Source organism: Saccopteryx bilineata, chromosome 1 (assembly GCF_036850765.1).
Source record: "Saccopteryx bilineata isolate mSacBil1 chromosome 1, mSacBil1_pri_phased_curated, whole genome shotgun sequence".
Lineage (NCBI taxonomy): Eukaryota > Metazoa > Chordata > Mammalia > Chiroptera > Emballonuridae > Saccopteryx > Saccopteryx bilineata.
This window is the reverse complement of record NC_089490.1, coordinates 232269440-232295683: the sequence shown is the minus strand read 5'-3', so window position 1 is coordinate 232295683 and position 26244 is coordinate 232269440. Positions and strand designations below refer to the sequence as shown.

The 26244-nt window shown below is 39.9% G+C and overlaps 1 protein-coding gene across 1 annotated transcript in view; it reads left to right on the top strand.

Annotated features, from left to right (window-relative positions):
• Window positions 1-26244, top strand: part of SPATA17 (spermatogenesis associated 17) — a 106339-nt gene that overhangs the window by 66608 nt on the left and 13487 nt on the right. The window contains exons 7-9 of the mRNA XM_066253512.1: window positions 1573-1776; window positions 6051-6199; window positions 15406-15541. Of these exons, the coding sequence (XP_066109609.1) occupies window positions 1573-1776; window positions 6051-6199; window positions 15406-15541 (489 nt within the window). The remainder of the gene's footprint in view (window positions 1-1572; window positions 1777-6050; window positions 6200-15405; window positions 15542-26244) is intronic.

Genomic DNA, 26244 nt, shown 5'->3' with positions numbered 1-26244 from the left:
GTCACACTAGCCTCTGAAATGTAATTTCTCCTGACGAATATGCATTTATGTATATGAAAAGAGTATCAAAATACGGTGCTATACTCAAACACCCACTGAATTTTCAGAAAACGGACATTGGTTAAACTTGAATTTACCAATTGTCATACGTACATCTGTTGAACCTCTGTTGCATAGCAAGGGCTATGCTAAGTAAGTCAACTGTTTTAACGCAATGTGACAAAGTCAATGGTAAACAGCAAGAGTAACATGACACTACAGAATTATATCACTGAACTATGTGAATTCAAAGCTCAGGATATTATTTTGACTATCATCTATCTATCTACCTATTTACCTATCTATATATCCACTTTGATTATTATTTTAAAGAACTTAAAATAACTGTCATTATGTAACATTGTGTAATTATTCAGACAATCAAATGTTTGTTGAGTACATACTTTGTACCTGAAACTGGTTCAAGCCTTGCATATTTGGGTCTGTGTGAGTAGATATATATAGTTACACATGCATACCTGTAGTTAATGGTTAGAATACAAAATGAATGGCTTAAGTTCCTTCTATTTTTTTTCTTAAGTATAGTTATATAAAATATACCCCATGTGGCAGATAGAAACTATAGCTCAGTAGTTTTTAGCACGTTTCGTCTTCAACCATGAATAATTTCGTCGTGGCTGGTATGGAGTGGAGACCACGCGTGAGGATTTTGTGTGTGTGTGTGTGTGTGTGTGTGTATGTGTGACAGAACAGAGAGAGAGACAGAGAGGGACAGATAGGCAGGAAGGGAGAGAGATGAGAAGCATCAACTCTTCGTTGCGGCATCTTAGTTGCTCATCGGTTGCTTTTTTTTTTCTTTTTTCTGAAGCTGGAAACAGGGAGAGACAGTCAGACTCCCGCATGCGCCCGACTGGGATTCACCCGGCACGCCCACCAGGGGCGATGCTCTGCCCAACAGAGGGTGATACTCTGCCCATCCTGGGTGTCGCCATGTTGCGACCAGAGCCACTCTAGCGCCTGAGGCAGAGGCCACAGAGCCATCCCCAGCGCCCAGGCCATCTTTGCTCCAATGGAGCCTTGGCTGCGGGAGGGGAAGAGAGAGACAGAGAGGAAAGTGCGGCGGAGGGGTGGAGAAGCAAATGGGCTCTTCTCCTGTGTGCCCTGGCCGGGAATCGAACCAGGGTCCTCCGCACGCTAGGCCGACGCTCTACTGCTGAGCCAACCGGCGGTTGCTTTTTCATATGTGCCCTGATGGGGGGAGGGGGTGATATAGCAATCTGAATGACCCCTTGCTCGAGCCAGCGACCTTGGGCTCAAGCTGGTGAGCCTTGCTCAAACCAGATGAGCCTGCACTCAAGCTGACGACCTCAGGGTTTCGAACCTGGGTCTTCTGTCCGTGCTTAAGGATTCTTAATCTTCACTGATAAATCCAAACTTCACCTCCAGTTCAGAACTAGAGTTGTGGCTGAAAATAGACCTCAAACAGTATGAAAAATTGTATAGTCCAACTTTATCTTCCATTGACTTCATGTAAAAATTAAATATAAAAAATCAAAATTCTGTTTCCTTTAGATCCCGGGCATATACAATTCTCCATTCAGAAAGGACCCTGACCCATGGGAGCTGCAGCTACGGAAGGCCAAGCCTTTGACACATCCAAGACCTCCAGTGACGCTGAAGCACCCGGTCAGTCTGTGCAGTTGGCTGGCTTGTACTAGGGCTCGGTCCGTCTCTCGGGCCCACGTTCTGCCGCCCATTGATAGGAAACAATGCCAGGTAATTCGTGGCCCCGCGTAAGAATTCTTTCAATGATTATGTTCTTTCTGTTATTGGTGTTTTTTTAAATTTTGCTTTGTCTTTGTGACCAAAAGAGAAAATTATTTTTCTGTAGGATCTAATTTTAAGTAATAATATAAAGTATCTTTAAAATATATACCGAGGAAGTGATCAAATATTTCTTTGGCATTGAACTTGAGTGTTTTGATTATGAAGTTAGCACACAGGATTGTTGAATAGGATTGAGCCTTTTTGTGTGAAAACAGTGTAATAACAGTACTTGTTATAACATGTTATTTCTGGAAGTATCTCATGTATTATCAAATACACAGTTGTAAATACAGCTTAAGTTTGCGTAATTTTATAAGTTGGAGAATTAGAGGAAGCCTGAAACAAACAGACAAACAATGGATTGGAATAGAGCAGGATTGGCAAATGACTTCCTAGAGCTAAAGGTGGAATGGGATATGTTGGGTGATGAATGTCACTGTCCTGAAATCCCTAGACAGGAGTAATTCTGTCATCCCACCAAGATTTAAACTGGAGCAGACAACCGCCACCGGGCAGCAACAGCCCAGAACCGGGTTCATGTTGGTTCACACTGCCAAGTTCCTGTTAGTTCTCCGTGGAGGCTTGCCTCTGTGTATGTTGTTCTGTATTATAATTTACCCCAGAAGCCGGTGGCTTAGACCAGCACACACTTTGTACCTCACAGTTTCTATGGGTCAGTGTTGTAGACACAGCTCAGGGGGCTGCCTTTGACTCAGCAACTCTCGGGCAGTTGCAATCAAGGCAACAGTGATTTCTTAGAAAGAGGAAGGTAGGGAGATCCATTCCCAAGGTGATTCATACAGTTGGTTGTTTACACTTCTCAGTCCCTCCTCCTTTTGGCCTCTTGACAGAGCTACCCCAAACAGGGCAGTGGCTTTCCAGCTGAGTGAGTGGGAGCTCTCGGAACAGAAGCCACAGCTTTTTTATGACCTAATGCCACAAGTGACATCCCATGGCTTCTCCCATATCCTATTTGTTAGAAGTGAATAAGACCAGCCCATACATGGGTATGAGTACTGAGATGTGAGATGCCTTCCCCATGCTCCAACCATTTGATCAGCTTCGCAATAAGACCACCTACCTGCATTCTATGCCATCAGAAAGTAATTATTGCTGTAATTATTGGTGATGTTTTGTGTTTCCATTCTCTATAATTGGGTTCTTAGTTCCCTTTACTTGTGTATTTTTGTTCTCTCGTAACTAACAGGTAGCTGATATTATTAACTGATAATTGATGCTATGTTATAGAAGGAACTGTAAAAAAATATCTGAAAATCTATAAAGGTGATTTCCCCCCTGGATAACTTTCTCTTTTTCCTCATCCCTGATTCATTTTATAAAAAAATCTATTTTTATCTATTTCTTAATTACCTTTAATCTATCTATTTTAAAAAGAGATAGAAGCTGAAAATTCTTATTTCTCAAATAGAGTGGCAAGCAGGGTGGATTTGAGCAAGGGGGCAGAGAGACAAAATGGGAAATTTTTCAGTTTATTTTGGAGCATATGTTCAGAATATGGTCTTCTGACACCAATGACCAGTTCTCTGATTTTCTGAGTAACAGCTGGTGTTAACAATTCAAGCCAGTTCTGAAGCCAACTACCAGGAGTTGGTGTAGACCCCACAGCTAAAGGGCTGGTTCACAAGGCCCCTCCCCTCCCACTTTACACACCAAGAGCAACCTGGAGGCCTTTCATATGCTTCCCACTTCCAGACCAGGCATCCGTTGAGAGTTCCCACAGCGCCATCCTCAGGGTTCAGAATTTGCTAGAGAGGTTTACAGAACTCAGGAGGGCTCTTCATTTACACTGATGGCTCTGTTATAAAGGATGACGATGAACAGCCAGATGGAGAGGTAGGACTGAGACCCAGAAGGGAGTGGCATGCAGGAGCTCCTACCCCACAGGGCAGGCACTTCAGTGCTTCTAGCCTCTGCTCATCAGAGTGGGGCTGCTGTTCTAGTCTTCCAATCACTTGGTCTTTCTGATGACCAGACTCCTCCTGAGGCAGCCACTCATTAACATAACCTCAGCTGTAGTCTTGACATGAATAAGAAAAGACACTCCTATCACTCACGAAATTCTGAAGGTTTTAGGAGCTCTGTTCCAGGAACCAGGGACAGACAGATACCATATATATTTCTTATTATATCACAGTATATTTGAAGATACAGAGTATACACACACACACACACATACACACACACATACATTTATATAAAGATATAATCAAATATATAATACACTATATATATAAAGGATATATAAATATATATTAGTAGTTATATATAATAAATAAAATAGATCACAAAAGATATATAAAATGAGGATGTATATGTGTATAAGGTGTATACACACATACACACACATCTTAATTGTGAACTTGGATTCAGGTTACTGTATCTTTAAAAAGTAAAGTTCCAATAAAAATTCATTAACTCCTTTCAAATATAGCAATCCTCCTGTCCAGCTGTGAAGAGTACTAGATGATACTTATTTGCCATTTGTGTTATTTACGGTCCATGACTTTTATGGTAACTGGTTCCTATTATTGGTTTCTATTAATGTAAAACATAAGTGAACAGAAATGAGGCGTGAATCATTTCTTTTTATTAGCCCACCGTCTTCCCCCAGTGCCAGCAGTAACTCCAGCTGTGTCTTGTTAGGGATAACCTATTTAAAGAAGGATAAGGAATATGATTAGAAATCTTTGTTCGTTTGATATCACACCTCTCTGCCCAATAGTGGTGAGAAAAAGAAAACAATGTGTAATTAATGACACAGCAAAATCTCCAGCCACTTCTGATTGTATTGATGATACTAATTAACTAGATAGCCAGTGGATTCCAGTAACTAGTATAAGTAACTACTAATTTAAAGGTAGGATATGTTGTATATCACTCTTCACAGTTGCAGCTTCTGGACTTTGCTATGCATTTATGTGGTTGAATGGCTGCTATTGTATCAAAGTTATTAAGCAATGAAATTTAGAATTTCAAGAAAAAAATTAAAAATACAGCCCTCCTATGTTTTAGAGAGCCACTAATTAAATATAAGACCTGGCATTCACCTAAACGTTTTATTTCAGTGAAACAGCACTTGCTATCCTTTTCCAATTTATAAGAGCACTCTTTCAAAGCTATGCTCGTAATTGTTTCTAATATTTTTACTTAAAAAGGGAGAAAATTCTTTTAAAATTGTATCAGAAGAGACATGCTTTTTAAAATTTGAAAGTAGAGCAGCCTGTAACTACAAGTTTGCCAGTTCTGGCATAAAAACTCTTTTAATGTGAGGAAAATTCAGCTTAATCTAATATATATTTCATATAATCAACTCGTACTTGTATGAACATTTCTTAAAGATGTGATAGTCTTATATTATATATTTTCTAATTCAGAGAAAAACAAATGTTCCTTAAAACAAATCATTTGCCTGACCAGGCAGTGGTGCAGTGGATAGAGCATCGGACTGGGACGCGAAAGACCCAGGTTCGAGACCTCGATGTCGCCAGCTTGAGCACGGACTCATCTGGTTTGAGCAAAGCTCACCAGCTTGGACCCAAGATCACTGGCTCCAGCAAGGGGTTACTTGGTCTGCTGAAGGTTCGCAGTCAAGGCACATATGATAAAGTAATCAATGAACAACTAAGGTGTCGCAACAAAAAACTGATGATTGATGCTTCTTATCTCTCTCCATTCCTGTCTGTACTTATCTATTCCTCTCTCTGACTCTCTCTCTGTCTCTGTAAAAAAACAAAAAATAAATCATTTAGTGAGCTTGCTATACTTTGTAGATATTCAGTAGCCTGGGTCACCAATAATATGGTAAAGAAAGCCCTGGCCGGTTGGCTCAGTGGTAGAGCGTCGGCCCGGCATGTGGTAGTCCCAATTCGATTCCCAACCAGGGTACACAGGAGAAGCGCCCATCTGCTTCACCCCTCTCCCTCTCCTTCTTCTTTGTCTCTCTCTTCCCCTCCTGCAGCCAAGGCTCCATTGGAGCAAAGTTGGCCCGGGTGCTGAGGATGGCTCCATGGCCTCCACCTCAGGTGCTAGAATGGCTCTGATTGCAGTGGAGCAATGCCCCTGGTGGGCATGCCTGGTGGATCCTGGTTGGGCACATGCCAGAGTCTCTCTCTGCTTACCTCCACTTCTCAGTTCAGAAAAATGTAATAATAATGTAAAGAAATCCTCTGTAATAACATATTTACCCCATCCTGTCTTGTCAGGGACCCTTCCGTAACATTGCCGAAGTATTAGAACAGCGCTACAAGCCTTTGGAGCCAACACTGCGGGTAGCTGAACCAATCCATGAGTTGAAAGACGCCAGAGAGGAATTTAGAAAGCAGGAAAAGGCAAAGAACATCCATGACAACATGTGAGTTCTTAGCTTAAAAAAAGGAAAAAAAAGAGCTGTACTGTGTTAGGGGCCTTAAGTTAGCTAACATTTTTATTTTTAGTATTATAGAGAATATTTTATTTGTGAAACAGGTAAAGTCACCCTTGACCTATTCAGAAGCCACCATTTTCAACTTGCAAATGGTTTCGATAAGTCAATATTGATAATGATATTAATAGCACATATATATTCATTATATGTGTATATATATATATATGAGTAACATAAGTCAAGTTGGATTATAAGCCCACGTTACTCTAGTATGACTTTATCTTAATTTATTATGTCTACAATAACCATATTTCCAATAAGGTCACAGTCTTTAACGTGTTCTTTGAAATAAGCATACAAAGTGTGATAATACTATTTTACACAGAGTGTGGACTACAGACGGGTTTATTTGGAAGTCATTTAAAATCTTTAGTTTGTTCTTGATGCTAAGGAAACTCAAACTACTTCCTCGTGCCTTCTTGAAGACAGAGATCTTCCTCATTTATGTCTATCTTTACGAGCCAGGGTATTACAGAAACAGTTAGTAAATAATCACCAAGCAATTTTTAAGTGAGAAACTCTTGGGTTCATTGATTGAGCAAATGTTTGCATGTTGGAAATAGTACCGGGCTCCAAGGCTATGGCACTGAGGGTCTCTGCTCTTGTGGGTCTTCTGGACATCTCAGTTGAACCGAACTAGGAAACTTAATGCAATTTGAGTAAGAATTAACTACAGTTAACCTCTGGAAAAGGCTCGAGCATGTGTTATAAAGCCCTTAAATGCCATGGCTTTTTTTTTAGAGTTTGTGCTGACGCTGGAGTTTGATAGAGAAAAGATAAAAGCAGATCAAATGAAAATTAAAATACAATTGGTAGGAAAAGTTCACAGAACAGTGACAAGACCAATTTGGCAGAAACTAATTTTTATGTGCGAGGAAGTAGAAAGAAAAATTGGGCAAGGCTCAAGGCTAAGGATTTGAGGGCTTGTCGGTAGGTGATAGAGAATTAGTTAAGGCTTTTGAGTGAGAGGATGTTATAACAAGAACACAAACTTGTTGGTTGTGAGACAGAGGTATTTGGGGAATGGAAAGCCCTTAGGAGAATCTCGCAGGAATTTTGGTAAAAGGCAGTTGGACAGAACTATGCGATGGCAGGATTCAGAATTCCACCTGGTTTTTCCCTTGCTTCCTTCTTTCTAGACTTGATTCTCTCTTTCCATAATCTCTCTGATCGCTTCTGTTGAAAAGACTTCAACTGCCATGTGTATGTCACTGGTTTCCACTCTGTAAGTCTCGAAGGTCCTACATCCTAGTTTGATACTTTCAACTGACACCTTTCCTTGTGTCTCCACCAGATGTCCCAAGCTCAGGATATCCCATGTTAGCGTGCTGCTTATTGTCTTGAGCAGGAACTGCAGGACCAGCAGCCTGCCCAGAGCAGGGACTTGTGAGTGTCCCTGCTGTCCTTCTCCAGCACTGTGTGGGTCCTCCCATCCTGTCCTTCCCACTTTGTAAGGATCTCTCCAATTCGGCACCTGATTCCCTGTCTACTACCATTCGAACTCAGGCACTTCCAGTCTCTGCTTTTGATTGCTATAAAAAGCCTGCTGGATCTGCCCATCTTACCCCCATTCAGCCCTTTACCATAGCAACACTAGAGAAATGTAAGCAAGCGGTTATTCAGCCAAATGCTTTTTAATCAACTCCAGGATAAACCTTAATTCCTGGGGTAGGACACCAGCCATCCGGGCTGTGAGCCAGGCTTCCTTCTCGCACTTACCTAGTGCCATGTTCTGCAGAAATCTGTGCTCTGGATGCCCTGGGATGCTCTCATTCCCCTTTAGAGCATGTCCCCTACCTGCTATATGCCATCTGCCCAATCAGGGTCAAAAACTGAAAATTTAGCAACTAAAGATGTAACGCTTACTTACCGTATTTCCCCATGTATAAGATGCTCCCATGTATAAGACGCACTTTAATTTGGGGCCCAGATTTTGAAAAAAAAATGTATTGCATAAAGTTATTGAACTCAAGTTTTTTTCATCATAAAATTTATACAACGCCTCATCACTGTCAGAACTCCCATCCATTAGTTTGTCCTCATCTGTCTGATGATGAATCACTGTCTTCAAGCATGAAAAAGCGGGAAATGCAAGTAAAAAAATCTACAACCACGGTATAAAATGCACCCAGTTTTTGGACCCCAACTTTTTTGAAAAAGTGTGTGTCTTATACATGGGGAAATATGGTACTTTTTGAAAAATGGAAATAGCAACATATACGTAATGTAATAACCTGACACATCATTAAGTGGGACATTCCCCTTCTGTTTTCCAGAGGCACCTGCTGTTAATTACCTCTCACCCAGGCATTGTTGTTTGCATATACAATTGTATATGGATACATTGTTCCTTTACTTAAAAAAAAAGGCTCTACTTTCTCTTTATGGGAGTCAGAGATAATGTGTATGTGGTCAGAGGTAATGTTAGGGCCTTCCGGAGACTATTTTAAGGAATATTTCAAGAGGTAAACTGGGACGCCGCAAGTGGCCTCTATGAAGTGGGGAAGGAGGTCATTACTGCTCTGAGGTGGAAGACATGGAGGCCCCCAATGGCTCCAGAGCCATCAGTGTCAGTGTTTAATTTACCCATCAAGATGTCAGAAGAGGAAAAGAACCGGCGATCATGAATCAGGCTGCGTAGGCTGAGGTGCGCAGGTGCCGTGTGCACATCTGGTTTGATGCAAGAGACTGTAATTATGCAGACTACAACCCTTTCCAGAAAGGAGCAGGTTCAGGGCATTATAGTAGAAGTCAGTGCCAGTTTGTGTCCCCAAAGGCAGAATAAAGCCCTCCACCACCTGCCACCACCACCACAGAATTCACATCCAATCCCAGAAACCTGTGACTGTGTTAACTTACACGACTGCAGGTGGAATTGAGGATTTAGAAATGGGGAGGTTACCCTGGATTATCTGGGCGGGCCCAATATAATCACAAGGGTCCTTAAAAGTGGAAGGGAGAGACAGAATGGTACTTGAACACATAAAAGGTCAGAGTGATATGACATGAGGACAGCTCATCTTGGCTAGATGTGAAGGTGGAGGAGCAGGCTACAACTCGAGAGTGCTGGCCACCACGCAGAGCTTGCAGAAGGAAAACAGCCCTGCCAAAGCCTGCGCGTAGCCCAGCGAGACCCATCCTAGACCCCTGGGCTCCAGAATGCGAAGGTAAATTTGTATTTTCTAAGCCTCTAAGTTTGGGGCAATTAGTTGTAGCAGCAATAGAAAACTAATTCTCATTCAAGAAGGTACTCTGTTGACTCAGTGGAAGAGCATCAGCCTGGCGTGCAGGAGTCCCAGGTTGGATTCCCGGCCAGGGCACACAGGAGAAGTGCCCATCTGCTTCTCCACCCCTCCCCCTCTCCTTCCTCTCTGTCTCTGTCTTCCCCTCCGGCAGCCAAGGCTCCATTGGAGCAAAGTTGGCCCGGGCGCTGAGGATGGCTCTATGGCCTCTGCCTCAGGCGCTAGAGTGGCTCTGGTTGCAACAGAGCAAAACCTCAGATGGGCAGGGTGTCGCCCCCTGGTGGGCATGCCGGGTGGATCCCGGTCAGGCACATGTGGGAGTCTGTCTGACTGCCTCCCTGTTTCCAACTTCAGAAAAATACAAAAAAAAAAAAAAAAAAAAAAAAAAAAAAAGGTACTCTGTTAGATCCACTTTTCGTATTTAGATTATATAAACCCGAGCTAAGCTTGTGGGAAATCTTTGGATCCCTAAGGATTCAAGTTTCTTCTGCAGGTTTAGGAAATGGCCATTGAAGAGATAAAAAGAATATATGTGATTCTGGCTTGGACTTTCCTATGAAGAGAAGTTTGTAATTAAATCGTACTGTGCTAATGTCCTATTTTCTACTTGTTTAGGCTTTTGTAGGAACCTCAGTACAGACAGCTCCATAGTTGTCTCTACATCTTTTTAAAAAGTAAAAGATGCCCTGGCCGGTTGGCTCAGCGGTAGAGCGTCAGCCTGGCGTGCGGGGGACCCCAGTTCAATTCCCGGCCAGGGCACATAGGAGAAGCGCCCATTTGCTTCTCCACCCCCCCTCCTTCCTCTCTGTCTCTCTCTTCCCCTCCCGCAGCCGAGGCTCCATTGGAGCAAGGATGGCCCGGGCACTGGGGATGGCTCCTTGGCCTCTGCCCCAGGCGCTAGAGTGGCTCTGGTCGCGGCAGAGCGACGCCCCGGAGGGGCAGAGCACCCCCCCCCCCCGGGGGGGCAGAGCATCGCCCCTGGTGGGCGTGCCGGGTGGATCCTGGTCGGGCGCATGCAGGAGCCTGTCTGACTGTCTCTCCCCGTTTCCAGCTTAAGAAAATAAAAAAAATAAATTAAAATAAAATAAAATAAAAAGTAAAAGATGTTCATGTTATGATAGTCCTTATAGGAGAGGCCAGACTTTACCTCTGCCCTCTCAGGATGCTTGGATGGGCCTGGGAATTAAATTGCCATGAGATTAACAGGAGGAAAACACACACATTAGTTTAAGTTTCATGGGACGCAGGCACCCTGATAAGGAATGACCACCCCAAGAAGCGGCAAACCTTAGTGCCACTATATCAGGTTGAAGGAAGAGAAGCTATTGTGGGAAAGTGGCTAAAATGCATGGGGAAAACAAACTGAAGGATGATAGAAGTTGTTCAACAAGGTCTGTTTGTACAGAACTCTCCTGATCTGGGGAAGGTGTCTGCCATAGGGAGTATTAGCTTTGGATTTGTAGGGGACGAGGGAAGACAGGCCAGGCCAGATCCCTTTCCTTACACCTGTTGTTTTCAACTTCCTTTAGCTTAGAATAATGCTTTGCCAAAGTGGCATTATTTGGGTCATGAATTCTGCCAGCCTTCATTATTTGGGGTAGGAGAAATGAGAGATGCCCTGTAATATCAGTGGCCACGTAGAACTAGAACTCAATCTCTTGAGCTCCCCCATTTGTGGCACAGATGAGAGACATTCAGTAGCCAGGAATCTTATATATCTGCCTTCATTTCCATCATATTCACTGTCTAACTCAGATGCCTTGAAAAATAGTAGATTACTCAGTTTTAAAACCTCTTAAATATTTTTCCAATGAAGTTTCAGTATCATTTCATAGAAAGTGCCATAGGAAAAGTTAAGAAACTAGATCTTCAATAATAGTTTTTTAAAAGGGTGTTTGAAAATAAATGTGGTGTATACAGATGAGGTCTGGTTCCGTTTATCAAATCCGACACATCGCAAAACTTGTTTTTGACTTCTGTGGTGTTTGCGAACACTTTCAGACCTTTGCAATTTGCATACATTCTGAACTGTTACTGTATTATGATAAATAGGGATTATCATATATTTTCAGGGAATGTTTTCTTAACAATTCAACTTTTATTTGTAACTCTTCCATTTATTTTAATTACCGGCACAGTGTGCATCATTTATTAATCAGCAGAGCCTTTTTAAGTTAAAATAGTGTATTAGCTAACCCCATTAACACAGAACCCTCTAAACAAGCAGTAACTAACGAGGGAGGCAGTTACTGTGCAAATCGGGTAGTACATGCGGGTGCTCCAGGGCACGCTTAAGCGTGATTACCGCCTTTTGATCCCGGGATCCTCGGCCTCTCCCAGCTAATTTCCAGTGGACATTTACAAAGTGCTGCCTTCATTTTTTCCAGCTTAATGTTTATAATGAAGTTCTGGTGCTTTATGACACTGGGGATGCCGATAATAAGCCTGTGGATAATTAAGAAATTTCAGAATTTGGGGATGCCGATAATTAGCCTGTGGATAATTAAGAAGTTTCAGAATTTGTCTACAAAACAACCCTTCATTCTCTGGCTGTACAGCGAAGACTGTGCTCTCTTCTTGTCCCCTGTTTTCTTGAAAATAAAATGTTTTTTTTTAATTTATTTTTAAACACATGACCACAAAAGGCTGGAATTCCATGGTTGTAGACCTCTGAGTCTAAAGCACTTTAAGACTGATAACATCAACATAATGGACAATTTGGAATACTTCTAGGGGAGGTACCCGAGAATATGACATATGCTTTTAGTGTACACCGTTGGACAAGTCATAAAAAGACACTTTCAGTCTTTTTCATTACACTTGATCATATCCTAAGCCAGTGGTTCTCAAACTTTTTGAAGTTGGGGAGCATTTAAAATTCTACAAATAATTGTAGGCACATTATATACAAATTTCTGAGAAATATGTTCTTTTATGATAATTTAAATAAATATGACAAAATTAAATTTATTCTGACATTAAAAAACATTTTTATGTTACAATTTTTGAGTTATACATTTTAGAATTCGTAAAAAAGAGGAGTTAAAAAATAAAGCAACAAAAAAGTTATCTTTAGATAGATAGATAGATAGATAGATACATTCTTAATAAGATTTAGTAAATTTGGCAGGTCCAGGCATGAATATGTTAAGTTTTTTCATTCTTGTGTTTATGAGAAACATGAGCCTGGTGTGTCCTAGCAATTTCTTCAATGTTTGGGCAAGAATTCATCTCTTTTTACTCTTAATTGTGTTGAGTGCAGAAAACCCCCACCATACATATCATCTTAACTTGACACCAAACAAAGGATAGAAGAAACTTGCCTCCAGTCTTTCCGGGGAACATGGGGGGTAGTGTAAACAATCCAACACCACAGCTTAACAGCCTTTTGCAACCTAATCAGGCAAGTGAGATGGGGGGTTGGGCAGACTGTCAGCTTACAGCCAATTCCCTACACCTATGTCCCCCAAAAATCTAAACTCCCAAAGCCCTGTTGGTTTTTTGGTCCCCAACAGGCACATATTTCTCTGGAATACCAAAGGGCGCACCTGGAAATCTTCTAGGGTGCACCAGTGTGCCCTGGCGCACACTTTGAGAGCCACTGTTCTAAGCACTCTTGCTAATACAATGCCTAACATGTTAACAAAAGGTTTGCCAGTTGACTTTGAGTCAGTTTGTAAAACATACAGATTTCTTGTTGTTGTTGAGTTTAATTTGGGGGCAGCTCTATTTGGGGTTGTTTTGTAGATCTGGATAGAGATTCCGAGTGAGCAGTTGCAAATACTAGTCTCGAATTAAAGAAGGACATTAGATATAGTGATAAAGATGAAAACCTCTCCAGTGAAATCATCTCCTGGAGAGGAACTCTAGAGGGAGAAGGTTCAGCATAGATTTCTGGGAGATGCTTTTATGTTAAGGCATTAACACAGTTTACCTGCATAACCCTGAGGTTTAAAAAATGATTCCTGTGATGTTTATTCACACGACACTAGCAGTTCCAGTGGTTAGAGAGGAAGGCAGGTGACTCTCCCTGGAGGAATGTTGGCGTTGTCTCTTGCCATACCTCCATGTGCTCTGGCTGTTGAGACTCTAAGGGCAGATGGAGGAGCAGTTCCCACATTAGCAAGTGTTGGATTACACGAATTCTGCTCTACAGTTTAGAACAAGCTCACTCTGGTTTGCTATTTCTTCTGCTTCTATCCTAGGCAAAAAGACATGGACATGCTCTTGTGTCTCATTGCTTGCTTGCTTTCTCTAAACATTCCTTTTATTTAAAACATCACCTAGCTCTAATTTCATTGGTACCGTACCTGTTTTCATCACATTAATTAAAAACTCCTGAAGTTTACTCCTGTTTCCTGCATTAGATCTGTTTCCTGTGAGTTATCTTCTATGTTTGGATTTGCATTTTTTCTTTTTACACAATTGGAAAGTCTAAAAATCAGACCAGAAACTGTGTTTGTGTGAGAGAGTTCATTGCACCACAGTGTAACCTTTCAATTAAGAAACCTTCTGATGTTGGTATTTTAAGTTGTATCTCTCTGGGCATCTCAGTGTCTTCTGAGAAGACTCCTCGGTCTTCTGAAGTCGGTTAGTCCAACAGCCAGTTCACTCAGAAAGATGAGCAAGGAACAGTTCATCGGCAGATGTGAGTTGTAGTTCATATCCCACTGTAGAGTGTTGCACACCTCTACTCTCCCAGAGATCCAGGCTCTCCACGGTCAAGTTTTCGAAGAACTGGCTTTCCTTAAGGCCACCTGGGTGGCGCGGGGACCTGGGGGATGTATCGCTCCTCGCATAGAATTTTCATCTGCCTTTGGCTTTATCCCTTTCTCTCGCCCTCTGTGCTACCTGAAGCCTCACTCCCAAGTTTTTCAGGGTTCTGCCGGACGAATGGCCCCATAGTTCTCGGTGGCCTCTCCCTTTCCTGGCATTAGACTTCAGTTCTTGAATTTCCTCTATGCTTTCCACCCAAGAGATATTTATTGGTATTTTCATTTGCTGTTTCTCCTCTTTTCTCCTCTTTGTTCTTGTGGATTTATAACTTTTATTCTTATTTACCAAGTGTTTTTGATGAGGTGTGTAAGTAATTAACTGGGTTATACTCAAAGTAGATCCCAGTGGTAGGTGTTCTATGAGCTTATATGGGTGTTAACAGCTTATATGGGTGTTGATTGTAACAGTACACAAAAGTATGATGGCAGTGAGGGGAGCTACATCAACAAGCTACCTCTGCTTTTGCTTCAACTTTTAGCACACCTGTTATCTATCGGACACCTACCCTGTCTTATCCTCTGTGTTAATCTTTACACATATCAAGTTGTTCATTCCTTACAACAACTCCAGGGGAAGTGAAGTCACATCTAGATTGAGTGTCTTGCACAAGAGAACGCAGCTGGCAAGGACGAAGCTGAGGTGTTAGTACAGGGCTGGCCGACTGGAAGCCCCGTTGTTCACAGCTGCTACCCAGACAGCCTCCATTCATTGGCATACATTAAGGTCCAAAGAAAACCCATTTCAATGAGAATTGTCTGTCCTGGTCATCCTTTTCATTTCGGCACTGTTTTAAAATTAAGAACATGTGTGCTTACATGATGAATTTGCGGTCGTTTGGTATCATTAATAAATTTATCAGTGAACTTTGTATTTATGAAATATTTGAGACTCAGAACTCTCTTGTGGAGTTTTAGCATCTGCACCTGAAGAGTAGGAAAGGGGGGTTTACAGACGTTAGCAGCAGTGATGGCCAGTGGCAGGGGTCCGAGTGGACCTCAGGTGTTCAGAACCCAAGCCATGGATCATTCTCACTGTACTTGACTTCTCAAAATTTGTATTGTTTTCATCAGTGTCTCTAGAAACCAAGTTAAGAACAGTACTTTGATGTTCTTTCAGGTTTCTGCCATTCTCTTCTTTCCATAAGAACAAGAAGTATACTCCTTCACTGCATTTGTCAACCAAGTATGGTTCCAATTCTTATGGATGTAAACATTTCAGAGACGAAAATCCTGAGAAATGGATCTGCGGCAAGGTGAGTTAATACAACATTTTAAAAAAATGATGTCCCTTTTAAAAAGCTGAAAATAGACACTGATTGCAGCAAATATAAATATCCTATTACAGTTAATACCTCCATGGTCACATAGTTATTTATAGCTATTTTATGGAAAGATGGTGCTACTGAGCTATGTTGCTAAGAGATTTGTCTTAAGGGTTTGTGTATTTTCTCTTGTCTGTTTGTTTTTTTAGTGTTGTGTTCCTATGTTTTGTGACTCGGTTACCCTATGACCAATGGCATGGATCATTAGCACTGGCTAATGTGTTCAGATTAACCAAAGCAGAAATGATAGTCTAAGCCCTTTATCATGATTGGAATTCATTTTCACAGTCAACTTCCGACAACTGACTTTAATGGAACCATTTATGTTTTTCCTCATTTGCAAAATTCAGGAATAGACTTTTAGGATGGTTTGTGTTGACAGAGCTTTTCCCCACTGGCCTTATTGTAGGCCTGTGGTCCCAAGACCAGCCCTTTTCTTATGTTATTTTCATGTGCATTTTGATTCTAAACAGGATCTGATAAGCTGCAAAGCATAAAAATATCTTGTACTCCTAAGAATTAATTTAGGGAACCTAAGCATATTGCACAGAACATAAAGTTGACCTTTACCGTCTACGGCCTTTGGAATGGAGTGGGATGTGGAACATATCAGAGGTTTAATGTGGCACATCGCTGTCTGAGAAACTTGGGTGGGACTGTGACTGCGTGCCCACTGCACCTAGTGATTGAATCTGCTGTCACCAGAACCCTGATAATAATGAACATTCAGCTTAATGACCGTGATTATGATTATCATAATGGATGTGCCCATGCAGTGTGTGGGGATCATTACGGCTCAACTGTACAGAGACGAGTTAGGGGTGATTTTGCTTTTATGCATTGATTGGGGTAAAATATGCCTTTCTGTTTAAACAGACCAGCTTCATAGAATTTTAAGACTCCTTCAGTGCGTGTTGATTGATGATTACCCACTTGCTGAGAAACAGCCCCTTACAGGCATTTGTTTTGTGTTGTTTCATTTCATTAGTAAATGTAAATAATTAAATAATTAGGTATAATAAGGGAAAATATTTTGCTTGTGAGGATGGCCCACAATAATCAACTATTCAATTTTAGGGCATTTTTCTTCTCTCTCACAATACATCAGGAACTGGAATTCTTTGATTTCCTCCCTTTTATCACCCTTGTGTCAGACTTCTTGAGGTCAGTAGGTGTCAGGAAAAGTATAAGCTTATATAATTTATATTATAAATCTATAGATGCATTTGTATTTGCATGTAATATTTATATATCTTCTATCTAGTTTATTATGCACTTTAGAAAATTGGACAGAGCCAACTACTGTTATATTGTTTGTTGAAATAATATCTAACCTACAGAATAGTTTAAATTTGTAATGTTGAGAAGTGGATGTTTACACGACCTCTGCTTTGTAATCACTGTCTTGATTCTGATAGATTAATTACCCCATAGAGTAACTTTCAATTATAATTTTAAAAGTGGCTTTGAGCCCTGGCCTGGGATGCAGTGGATAGAGTACCACTGCCAAGCTCCAAGGTCACCAGTTTGAGCCCGGGTTTGCAGGCTTGAGCCCAGGGTCTCTGGCTCAAGCCTGGGGTCACAGATTCCAAGGTTGCCACCTTGATCCTGGGATCACTGGCTCAATCTCAAGGTCACCAGGTTGAGCCCTGATCAGGACTCGACCCACAGGGTCACCAGTGCAAGCCGTAGTCAGGGCACATATGAGAAGCAATCAATAGCACAACTAAAAATGGAATGAGTTGATGCTTCTCTCTCCCTCCCTCTCTCACTTTCTTTCCCTCTCAAAATAGAAAGTGGCTTCAAAAGAGTTTGAATTTTAACTTATAAATAAAAAGAATATGTGCATTGATGTGTCCAAGATTTCAGTAGATTAGATCAGACCAGCTCAGTCTATAACTGTTAATCTAAGGGCTCAATTTACATTTGAATCTGAAATATTACATTTGAATGATGAGCAAACACAATGGAATGTACTTTTATAAGGCATGATAAGCCAGTTTAAAATTTTGATCACTTATAAAATAATGATATCCTAAATCTCTAAAGCTCTATCATTTAAAATTTGTCTATTATTAGCTCCATTTTCATATATTAACATTATAATAAAAGTTATTTAGAAAGTAGTAATAGAATCATGTTAATAGATGGACCAAATCCAAAGATGATTAAAAGATTAATTTGCTTTTTATTAATTTAAATTTATTTCCCATAGTACAGTTTGTGTCATATTATAAAAACTAAAGATTGAAATTTAAATATGCCTAATTTCTTCCAGAGCAAATATGGGAAAGCTTGCTGTCGAGTCCAACTTTAATTTATAGATAACATTTTATGTCTTTTTATATTGTTCAGTTGATTTTATGTCAGACTGTAAAAAAATATTTTAAAAATTATTGTTAGTAAATTTCCAGGTTGGTGCTTCAAACTTTTTGAAACTCTTACAAAAAGGCAAAGGAAGCTGGTAGAGACACAGACCATAAAAATAAATGACAAGTCAAACACTTATTTTGACATCACCCTATTACTTCATACCGCTTTCTTTATTGTGTCCCAGGATGTTCTCAGAACTCCACTCACCTGTCTCACATGCTGGACTTCCTGCTTGAAAATTCATTTGAAGAAATTGTTCCATTATGAAAATTAATATTGTGGATTTCCTATATTTTAATGTACTTAACTAAATATTTTCCAAATTATGCCCAAATACAATATCTCTTCTCGTAAAGATATACAGGTACTTCACAGAATTATTTAACTAAACATTTATATTCATCCTAAAAGGATGCTAGAAGCCCTATCACCAGCCTGATTTCAGGAATGCTAGTTTGTAACTTTTGTTATGTAAATGACAGATTGATAATCATGCTGTTAACTCTGATTAATTTACAAGTTATTTTTCATGCGGCTGTTAGAAGGTTATAAACTATAGGAAAAAAAAAATCTGCTAGCCTGTTAAAAAGTTTAACAAATATGAAATATCAGATACTTAAAAAGCGATAACTTGATGGTCTAGGCAGCAACTGACTTTAAGAATACTGACTAGATATTTTAAAGACACAAAAGTAGTCAAACTATTTCACAGTGTTGGCTGTAAGAATACAAATATTGACCTTACTTTCTTATTAAATCTCTTCCAAGAGCTATTTGCAAAGAGTTTGCTCACCACAATTGGAATATTTAATAAAATCTAATTTTCCTCCTCTGTAATTCCTCAGTTGAAAAATGCAGTCCCTTGATGATGATCTAGGGCTTTGAAGAATAAATGGATTTTAAAGAGAAAATTAGATGGTACTTATTATGCTGTCTAACTAGCAATGCATTGTCATTTGTCTGTTGTATTATAAATGTCTTGCTTTGCCTACCTTCCTCATTTAATCATGTAACTTGCCTGTAAGCAGTGTTGGGGAGGGGGTTTGCTGTATTACTCTTTCAATTGATTTCTTTGCTTGTTCCAGAGATGGCTCACACTGATTATGCTCAGTACAAAACTTGTCTCTTCGCCTTCACCTAGTGTCTTCCAAATTTCCCCTGTCCATGTCCACACACTTCACTCACTTGCATAATACAAGGAGACAGACCCAACCCCCCTCCCCCACCTCCGTCTCCTTTTTTTGGAAGCCTTTTTCTAATGCTATCCGTCCTCCCAAAGGAAGGTCTATCTGGCTGGCTGGCAAGTTTCATACTTTACAAAATTAAATGCTGATATAAAAATTACACCCCGGTCCAAAATTAATTTTTTGGGGGGTACATAAAAATATAATTTCTGAGCATTCATTTAGTGTTTTATTATTTCCACTACATTTTTTTTGAGTATGTTTCATTATGAATTTAATGATTTGTCATTAGAAGCCTGGGAAGACAGCATGTCTGTCCAAATTTCTTTGTAGCTCCCCAACCTAATGCCATGTGTCTGGATGACATTTATTATAGCAATCATGAGAGACAAATAGGACTTGCCATATACATTTTTCCTTCACTTTTATGTTGTGTATATGTTTAAGAAAGTTACTTCTATTTTATTTTTCAACCTATTCAGTAAAGCTTATTTATGTTACTAAAGCCTATAAACCATTAAAAATGGTTAAAACGTTTTCTTCAAAATGTTATATCTTAAAAGAAATCAGTGGCATTTGAAACTACCGTTTGGAGCTGAAGCTTTGCTTACTTTGTCTCTAAATGGTTTGTGAAACACTGCATATTGTTTTTCTAATTGAATGCAGAAATCATCTGTCATTTTAGTGGTGACATTTAATATACATAAATAATGTCCATGGGGTGAAGCCAACTAATCAGAAAGTATGAATATACTTTCTAGTTCTAATAGCATAATAAAGGAAGTACAAAACATGATACATAAAACGTATACTCAGTTTTCAAAGTAAGTTTCCATACTCGTGGCTAGTATGACTTAAATTTAAAGTACAATAAAAATTCTAAAAATATCCCAGAAAAAAGAAAGATGATAAGATCTATCAGATGTATTTTTAGTTAACATATATACTTATTTCTTTTTACACCCAAACATTACCGTTTTTTGACATCTAACTCTTTAGATAATTTAATTGAAGCTATGAATCTCTCCAGAAAAAAAGTGCAAATATACAAATGCAAAACAACATTTGTATGCCATAAGTTTTATTTTATTGGAAACTAATTTTATTTGGGAGTAAATATAATAATATTTTTAAGGTCTTTGTGTACAATTATTACTCTCAAGTGTCTGCTTTAGAAAAATGTGAGCATGAATCCAAATTTTGCAAATAAAGAAACTATATAAAAATAAATTTCAGGGAAAACACTAGTATGGTTGCACTTGAGCAAGAAGTTGAAATGTTGAGATAGCCCTTTAATATGGCCATATACCTACATTTGACAGTAATTTGATTTTTTTTATTTTGGTTCAAACTTTTTGCTCAAATGTCAACAAATGTTAAAAATAATAATTTACCAAGGTATGTAGTGTCAAATGGAATCAGAACTCCAAAACTTGCGCCTGACCAGGTGGTGGTGCAGTGGATAGAGCGGCAGCCTGGGACACAGAGGACCCAGGTTCAAAACCCCAAGGTTGCTGGCTTGAGCCCAAAGTCACTGGCTTAAACCCAAGGTCGCTGGCTTGAGCAAGGGGTCACTGGCTCAAGTGGAGCCCCCAGTCAAAGCACATATAAGAAAGCAATCATTGAACAATTAAGGTGCCACAGTGAAAAATTGATGCTTCTCATCTCCCTTCCTGTTTGTCCCTCTCTGTCTATTGATACAGTCTGTGACAGTGGAGAGTTATAAATCCATGTGTCATATTAGGGACATTGAGGCAGAAGTGAACTTCTGAAGGGATTTGTAATGTCTCTGAGTGCTCAGAGATTTCTCTCTACAGAAATAAACAAATAGTCATTGTCCACTTCATCCTGCAAAAGCACTTCCTCCAGAGTTCGGCAGTTGGATTAATTATCTTCCTCTAATCTTATTTTCCAGAGTTAAGAGCTTGTTCAAAAGGATTCATGACTTTGCAGCACCATGCATAATATTGCTACAGTGCATCGAATAATAATAATAACATTATCTAAGTAATCCAATCTATGAATGAACTCCTTATTGGATTGTTCTAACCATGGTTCACATTTCTCCCAAGTATTTTGAAACTTCTATGTAAAGTTGGCTCTTTATCTCTAGAATTTTTCAGTTCATATTCTACTCTTCTTTTCTTCTTTTAAATTTAAAAAAAATATATTTATTGATTTCAGAAAGAGAGGAAAGAAGAGACAGACAGACAGAAACATCAATCTGTTTCTGTATGTGCCTTGATGGGGGGTCAAACTGGCAACCTTTTCATATTGGTTCATGCTCTAACCAACTGATCTATCAGCCTAGAGCTCTACTCTCATTTTTAATAATTCTCTGCAAGGGCTCTGGCTCTGAGACTGACTACCCTACAGGAGGATGCATGCCCCTATATTCAGGACTTTGGGGCAGCATCTTTGGCAGTGGCTCATGATAATTTAAGAAGAAAGGATCAAGATGGCATGTGCAATGTTTTTTATCCAACAATGAAACCGGATGTGTTTCCGAAGATTGCAGATTTTCTTCCTAGTCGTGAAGTTTGGAGATTTCTCTTCCAATTGAAGTTACACTCAACAAAAGAACTTTTAAACATGTTAAAGCTAGGAAAGCAGCCTATACTGTTTCCAATAAGAATTTCTCAATCATGATGTTGGGAGGGACGTACCAGACCAAATCCATGAGTTGGCTGCTCTCATTACATTCTGGGACATGCTGAAGGAAACTGTGGGCTCTGTCATTTATTCTATAATATGCTAGAAAATACCAAGTATTTGGGACAGAATAAAGGATTTTTTCTGTTTTTCTGTTCTAAGTCACTAATCAACTTCAGTATTTATCCTATGTTTTTAATGGTGAAATCTTCACTGCCCAAGAAGTTATTTTCTGTGCTACCTCATAATCTAAGTCTAGAGATTTCCCTTTTTGTTATAATATTAAGATAAATGATTCAACACAGTTTTGAATATTATGTAGAACTATAAGAGTTATTTTGGGTATATCCTCCACTGTTTGAAATATAAATTAAGGATAAATAGCAGAGATGTAGAATTATGGAGGTAAAATCTCACCCAAGGAGAAATAATCTTGAGTATTTTTAAATAGCCCATGGCTTGGCAGACTCTAGTCAGAATAGATTCTATATACCTTTTGTATGGCTGTTTAAACTGACTAAATTTAGACATTTTGGTTCTGAGTATGTTTCTTGAGATTTTTAAGAAAAAACAATTTGATGTGAAGATCAAAATCAACATGGTGGAATTAACCAGATTTACCAGATAATTAACTCTGGTCAATATGCCAAGCTAATTATGTGTATATTATAGGCATTCTTAGTATTGAAATTATTAGCTAACTATGCCTCACAGGTACTGAACAGCCAGCACAGACAATAATCCTGGGGCTTCCTGCAGGGACATATAACAGCTGTCTTAACTGCTGGAATGTGGGCGGTATTAGAGGTGATGCTTAGGTTAGCAGTTATTTACTGAGAGATGAAAACAGTGAAATCATTTCCACAAGTCAGTAATCAATGTGACCATACAGTTGCCTGCTGGCTGAATTCAGCTCTGATCAAGTCTTATCTTCACTGATTGTTGGGATTCTTAAAATTATTTGCATTTCAACAGCGTCCATTCATTAGGAGAGAAGGAATTTTACTCTTGATGGTAACCAGTGGGTTCAGCTGCTTTGCCTCTGTTCCCATTGATCCTCTTGTTGTGTGTGCATCACCGTAGAATTCCAGAATTGCTGTCCATCAAGTGGCAGAAAAGCTACTCCCTGAGAAAGAGAGCTCAGCATTCTCTACAGTTGTGTTTGCTGTTGGTATGATAGCTGTGTAGCTCTTGAGCACCTGCGATGTGATATGTATGAGCTGAGATGTGTGGTATGAAATACACGCTCAGTTCAGCAGACTTAGTACAAAGAATAAAGAAACATACACACATTTTTTATTAATGACACTACACTGGCAATAAATTAGGCTTATTGGTTTAAAATATTTTATTACCTTACAATTAATTTCGCCTATTTCTCATTACTATTTCTAATGACTACTAGAAAATTAGAATTACCTAGGGATACCACATTGTACTTCCGTTGGCCAGTGGAGCTCTAGCTGATATTATTTGCCCAGTTGTTTGACATAAAAAAAGGACTTGATTTTGACGAAATCTGTAGAAAATTCCCCTCTGGAAACTCAGACAAGGATTTTACTCTGGTGTTGTTATGTTTGTTCACTTTAAAACTTTTTCCCCCGCTGTGCAGTGGATTAGAAAATACAACTGGTTTCTTTGGCTACGGCTTCTCCCTCAACACATCACTGAATTCTTCCTTCCGGTTTACTCGTGACAGGTCAGTTCAAGAAATGAGTGTTTTTAAAAATATACTTAAAGTTTTCACTTAATAATAATTATCTTAGTGTACATAAATAACAATAAAGCCAATTAAAAATGAAGAGTTTGGTGATATTTTTAGTGACACTGTCTGTATGTTTATATTATTGATTAGTTTATCCTGTAGCCAAAGGACTAAAAGAAACAACTTTGTTCTAAGGAAACTAAGTAAGAGTCTTCTTCCTACAATCCATTTTAATTAGATTTCATGAATTTATATTGTGGAAAAGCAGAGTATATCCCCTTAATCCAGGTTTAAAATGACATTGCTCAGTTGACAAATACAGGTGAAATTAATGTAGCTTCCTAGATTGGTTAAAACATATGTAGTCTTGGAAGATTTATTTGAAGGATGTCACAATCATAGAAATATTGATATATGAAACCACCCTTTTGCTGCTCTACACACTTAAGGAAGGAAGTATGTCTTGAGGCAAAGTGCATAAATCCAGCTTCTCACTATCTTCAAGGCCGTTTGAAGATTCAGATCTACATAAATAGGTATGAGCATGGGACCCCAAAAACAGGAAGAAAAATTAGTCAAAATGCCTTAGATATTAAAAGCAACTCTGCTCTAACGTGAGGCCGCTTGATTGAGCAGTGTGGTGTCACCCATATCTTTCCTCCAATGCTAAAAGTAATGCACATGGACACAGTGACAATCACCGCACAGCCTCCCATCAGCAATAATTAATCTTTCCGTTAACAGAGGCTAGAAAAGCTTCTCATCAGCCTCTTCTGAAGTCTGAGGGCCCCTGTTTTTTGTTGTTGTTGTTGTTGTTGTTGTTTTGATGTTTGCATTCTGAGGAAAATTGTCCCCACCAGTTCTAACAAATTGAAACACCAGGCTAATTACAGCAGCTAATGAAGTGTGTGGAATGGTCACAGCTTGTCCTGAAACTGTTCCTTCAGTTTGGATTAGAGTTTCATCAATCACTTTTTTAAACTGATCCGGAATTGCCTCTGCCCAGTGCTTGGCATTTTTAATGCCATTTCTGTAATTGGTTTTTTCCCTAAAGCTTAGACTGTTTTTTGAAATATTGAGGTCTTGGGACAGGACTTGCAAACTCCAGTTTATATATAAAAAAATTATTATTAATGATATCAGCTGATCAAGTGGTAGAAAGCTAATAAAAGGGCCACCAAAATAAAAAGTGATATACTGTTTCAATCCTGCTAAAGGTGGCCGTAAAGCATATCCTTGTAGAACGGTATTTTTTTTTTTTACATGTACCGTCTAATACAGCATAGAATAGTCATAGTTGGGGGGTAGTGACTGAAATTCCAGCTAGAGCTCCTATAACACAGACACACAGATGGTAGTTTATTGTTAGCCTTGGAGGCTCCATAGTCTGTGTTACGACTACTCAAGTCTGCCATTGCAACACCAAAGCAACTGTAGACAACACAGAGAAGAATTGGCACGACTGTGTTCCAATAAAACTTTATTCACAAATTAAGATGTGGGCTAGCTCAGGCCTGTGGGCTGCAGTTTGCTGACTTCTGTACTAACAGAACCTCTGATTCATATTTGGGTTTGTGACTGTCAGGAAGAAAAAGTAACTTTATTGGCCACCTTTTTCTTTTTCTAATATTTTTCTTTTTTTGTGACAGAGACAGAGACAAAGGACAGATAGGGACAGACAGACAGGAAAAGAGAGATGAGAAACATCAATTCTTTGTTGCAGCACCTTAGTTGTTCACTGATAGCTTTCTCATATGTGCCTTGACCGGCAGGCTACAGCAGAGCGAAGGACTCCTTGCTCAAGCCAGTGACCTTGGGCTCAAGCTGGTGAGCCTTATTCAAACCAGATGAGCCCACAGTCAAGCCAGAGACCTCAGGGTTTCAAACCTGGGTTCTCCGTGTCCCAGTTCAATACTCTACCCACTGCACAACCACCTGGTCAGGCTATTGGCCACCTTTTTAAGCTGGTTATAGTCCTGTGACTGACTGTGTGGACCACAGAATGTAAGTGACAGTGTGGGTCCAACTTGCAGGAATTATTTATCAGAACTTTCCCTACATGAGTATGTCTGACAGTGTGGAGGACAGCTAACGTCACAAGCTGGTCTGCTTGAGTTCCCGATGCTGGTGAAAGACACAGCTCCCTGGCTCCAAAGATTCTTCACAGCAACGTAGTAGGAGTGTTGGCCCAGCTATTTCAGTCCACCGAGCCTAAGATCCAGGGGGTGGTACCAAGGGACAGGAGCGGATGTACCACAGGAGAGAAGCCCTGTAGGTAGGAAGCACACCACCTTCACAGGAAGCAGCACACCCGCTGCTCTGTCTAGTGGGCAATCTGGTGCTCTGCAGATCTGTGACTCAGACGGGGAGGAGTTATGTCCCTGCTGAGGACCTCCCATTGCATAAACAAGACTGAGAAAGGGCCCTCGCTCTGGGTGAAAAGATGATCAAGACTAGGTGCTTTTGACACGTTCAGCATGACATGTAGGAGCTCAAGAGTTCCATGGTGGACTGCCTCCCATAGTGCTTTAAAGACAAGTAAATGTCATTCGCCTCTTGCCTTCCTCCTGGAAGTCTGGAATGGGGGTTTGAAAGCTAGACATTGACTGACACCTTCAATCATATTGTAATCCTTGGGTCAATGCAGGCCTCGATAGACAGAGCAAAGCTATGAAAGAACGCTGGGTCCTGCACACCGCGGACTCTCACACCAACCCTGG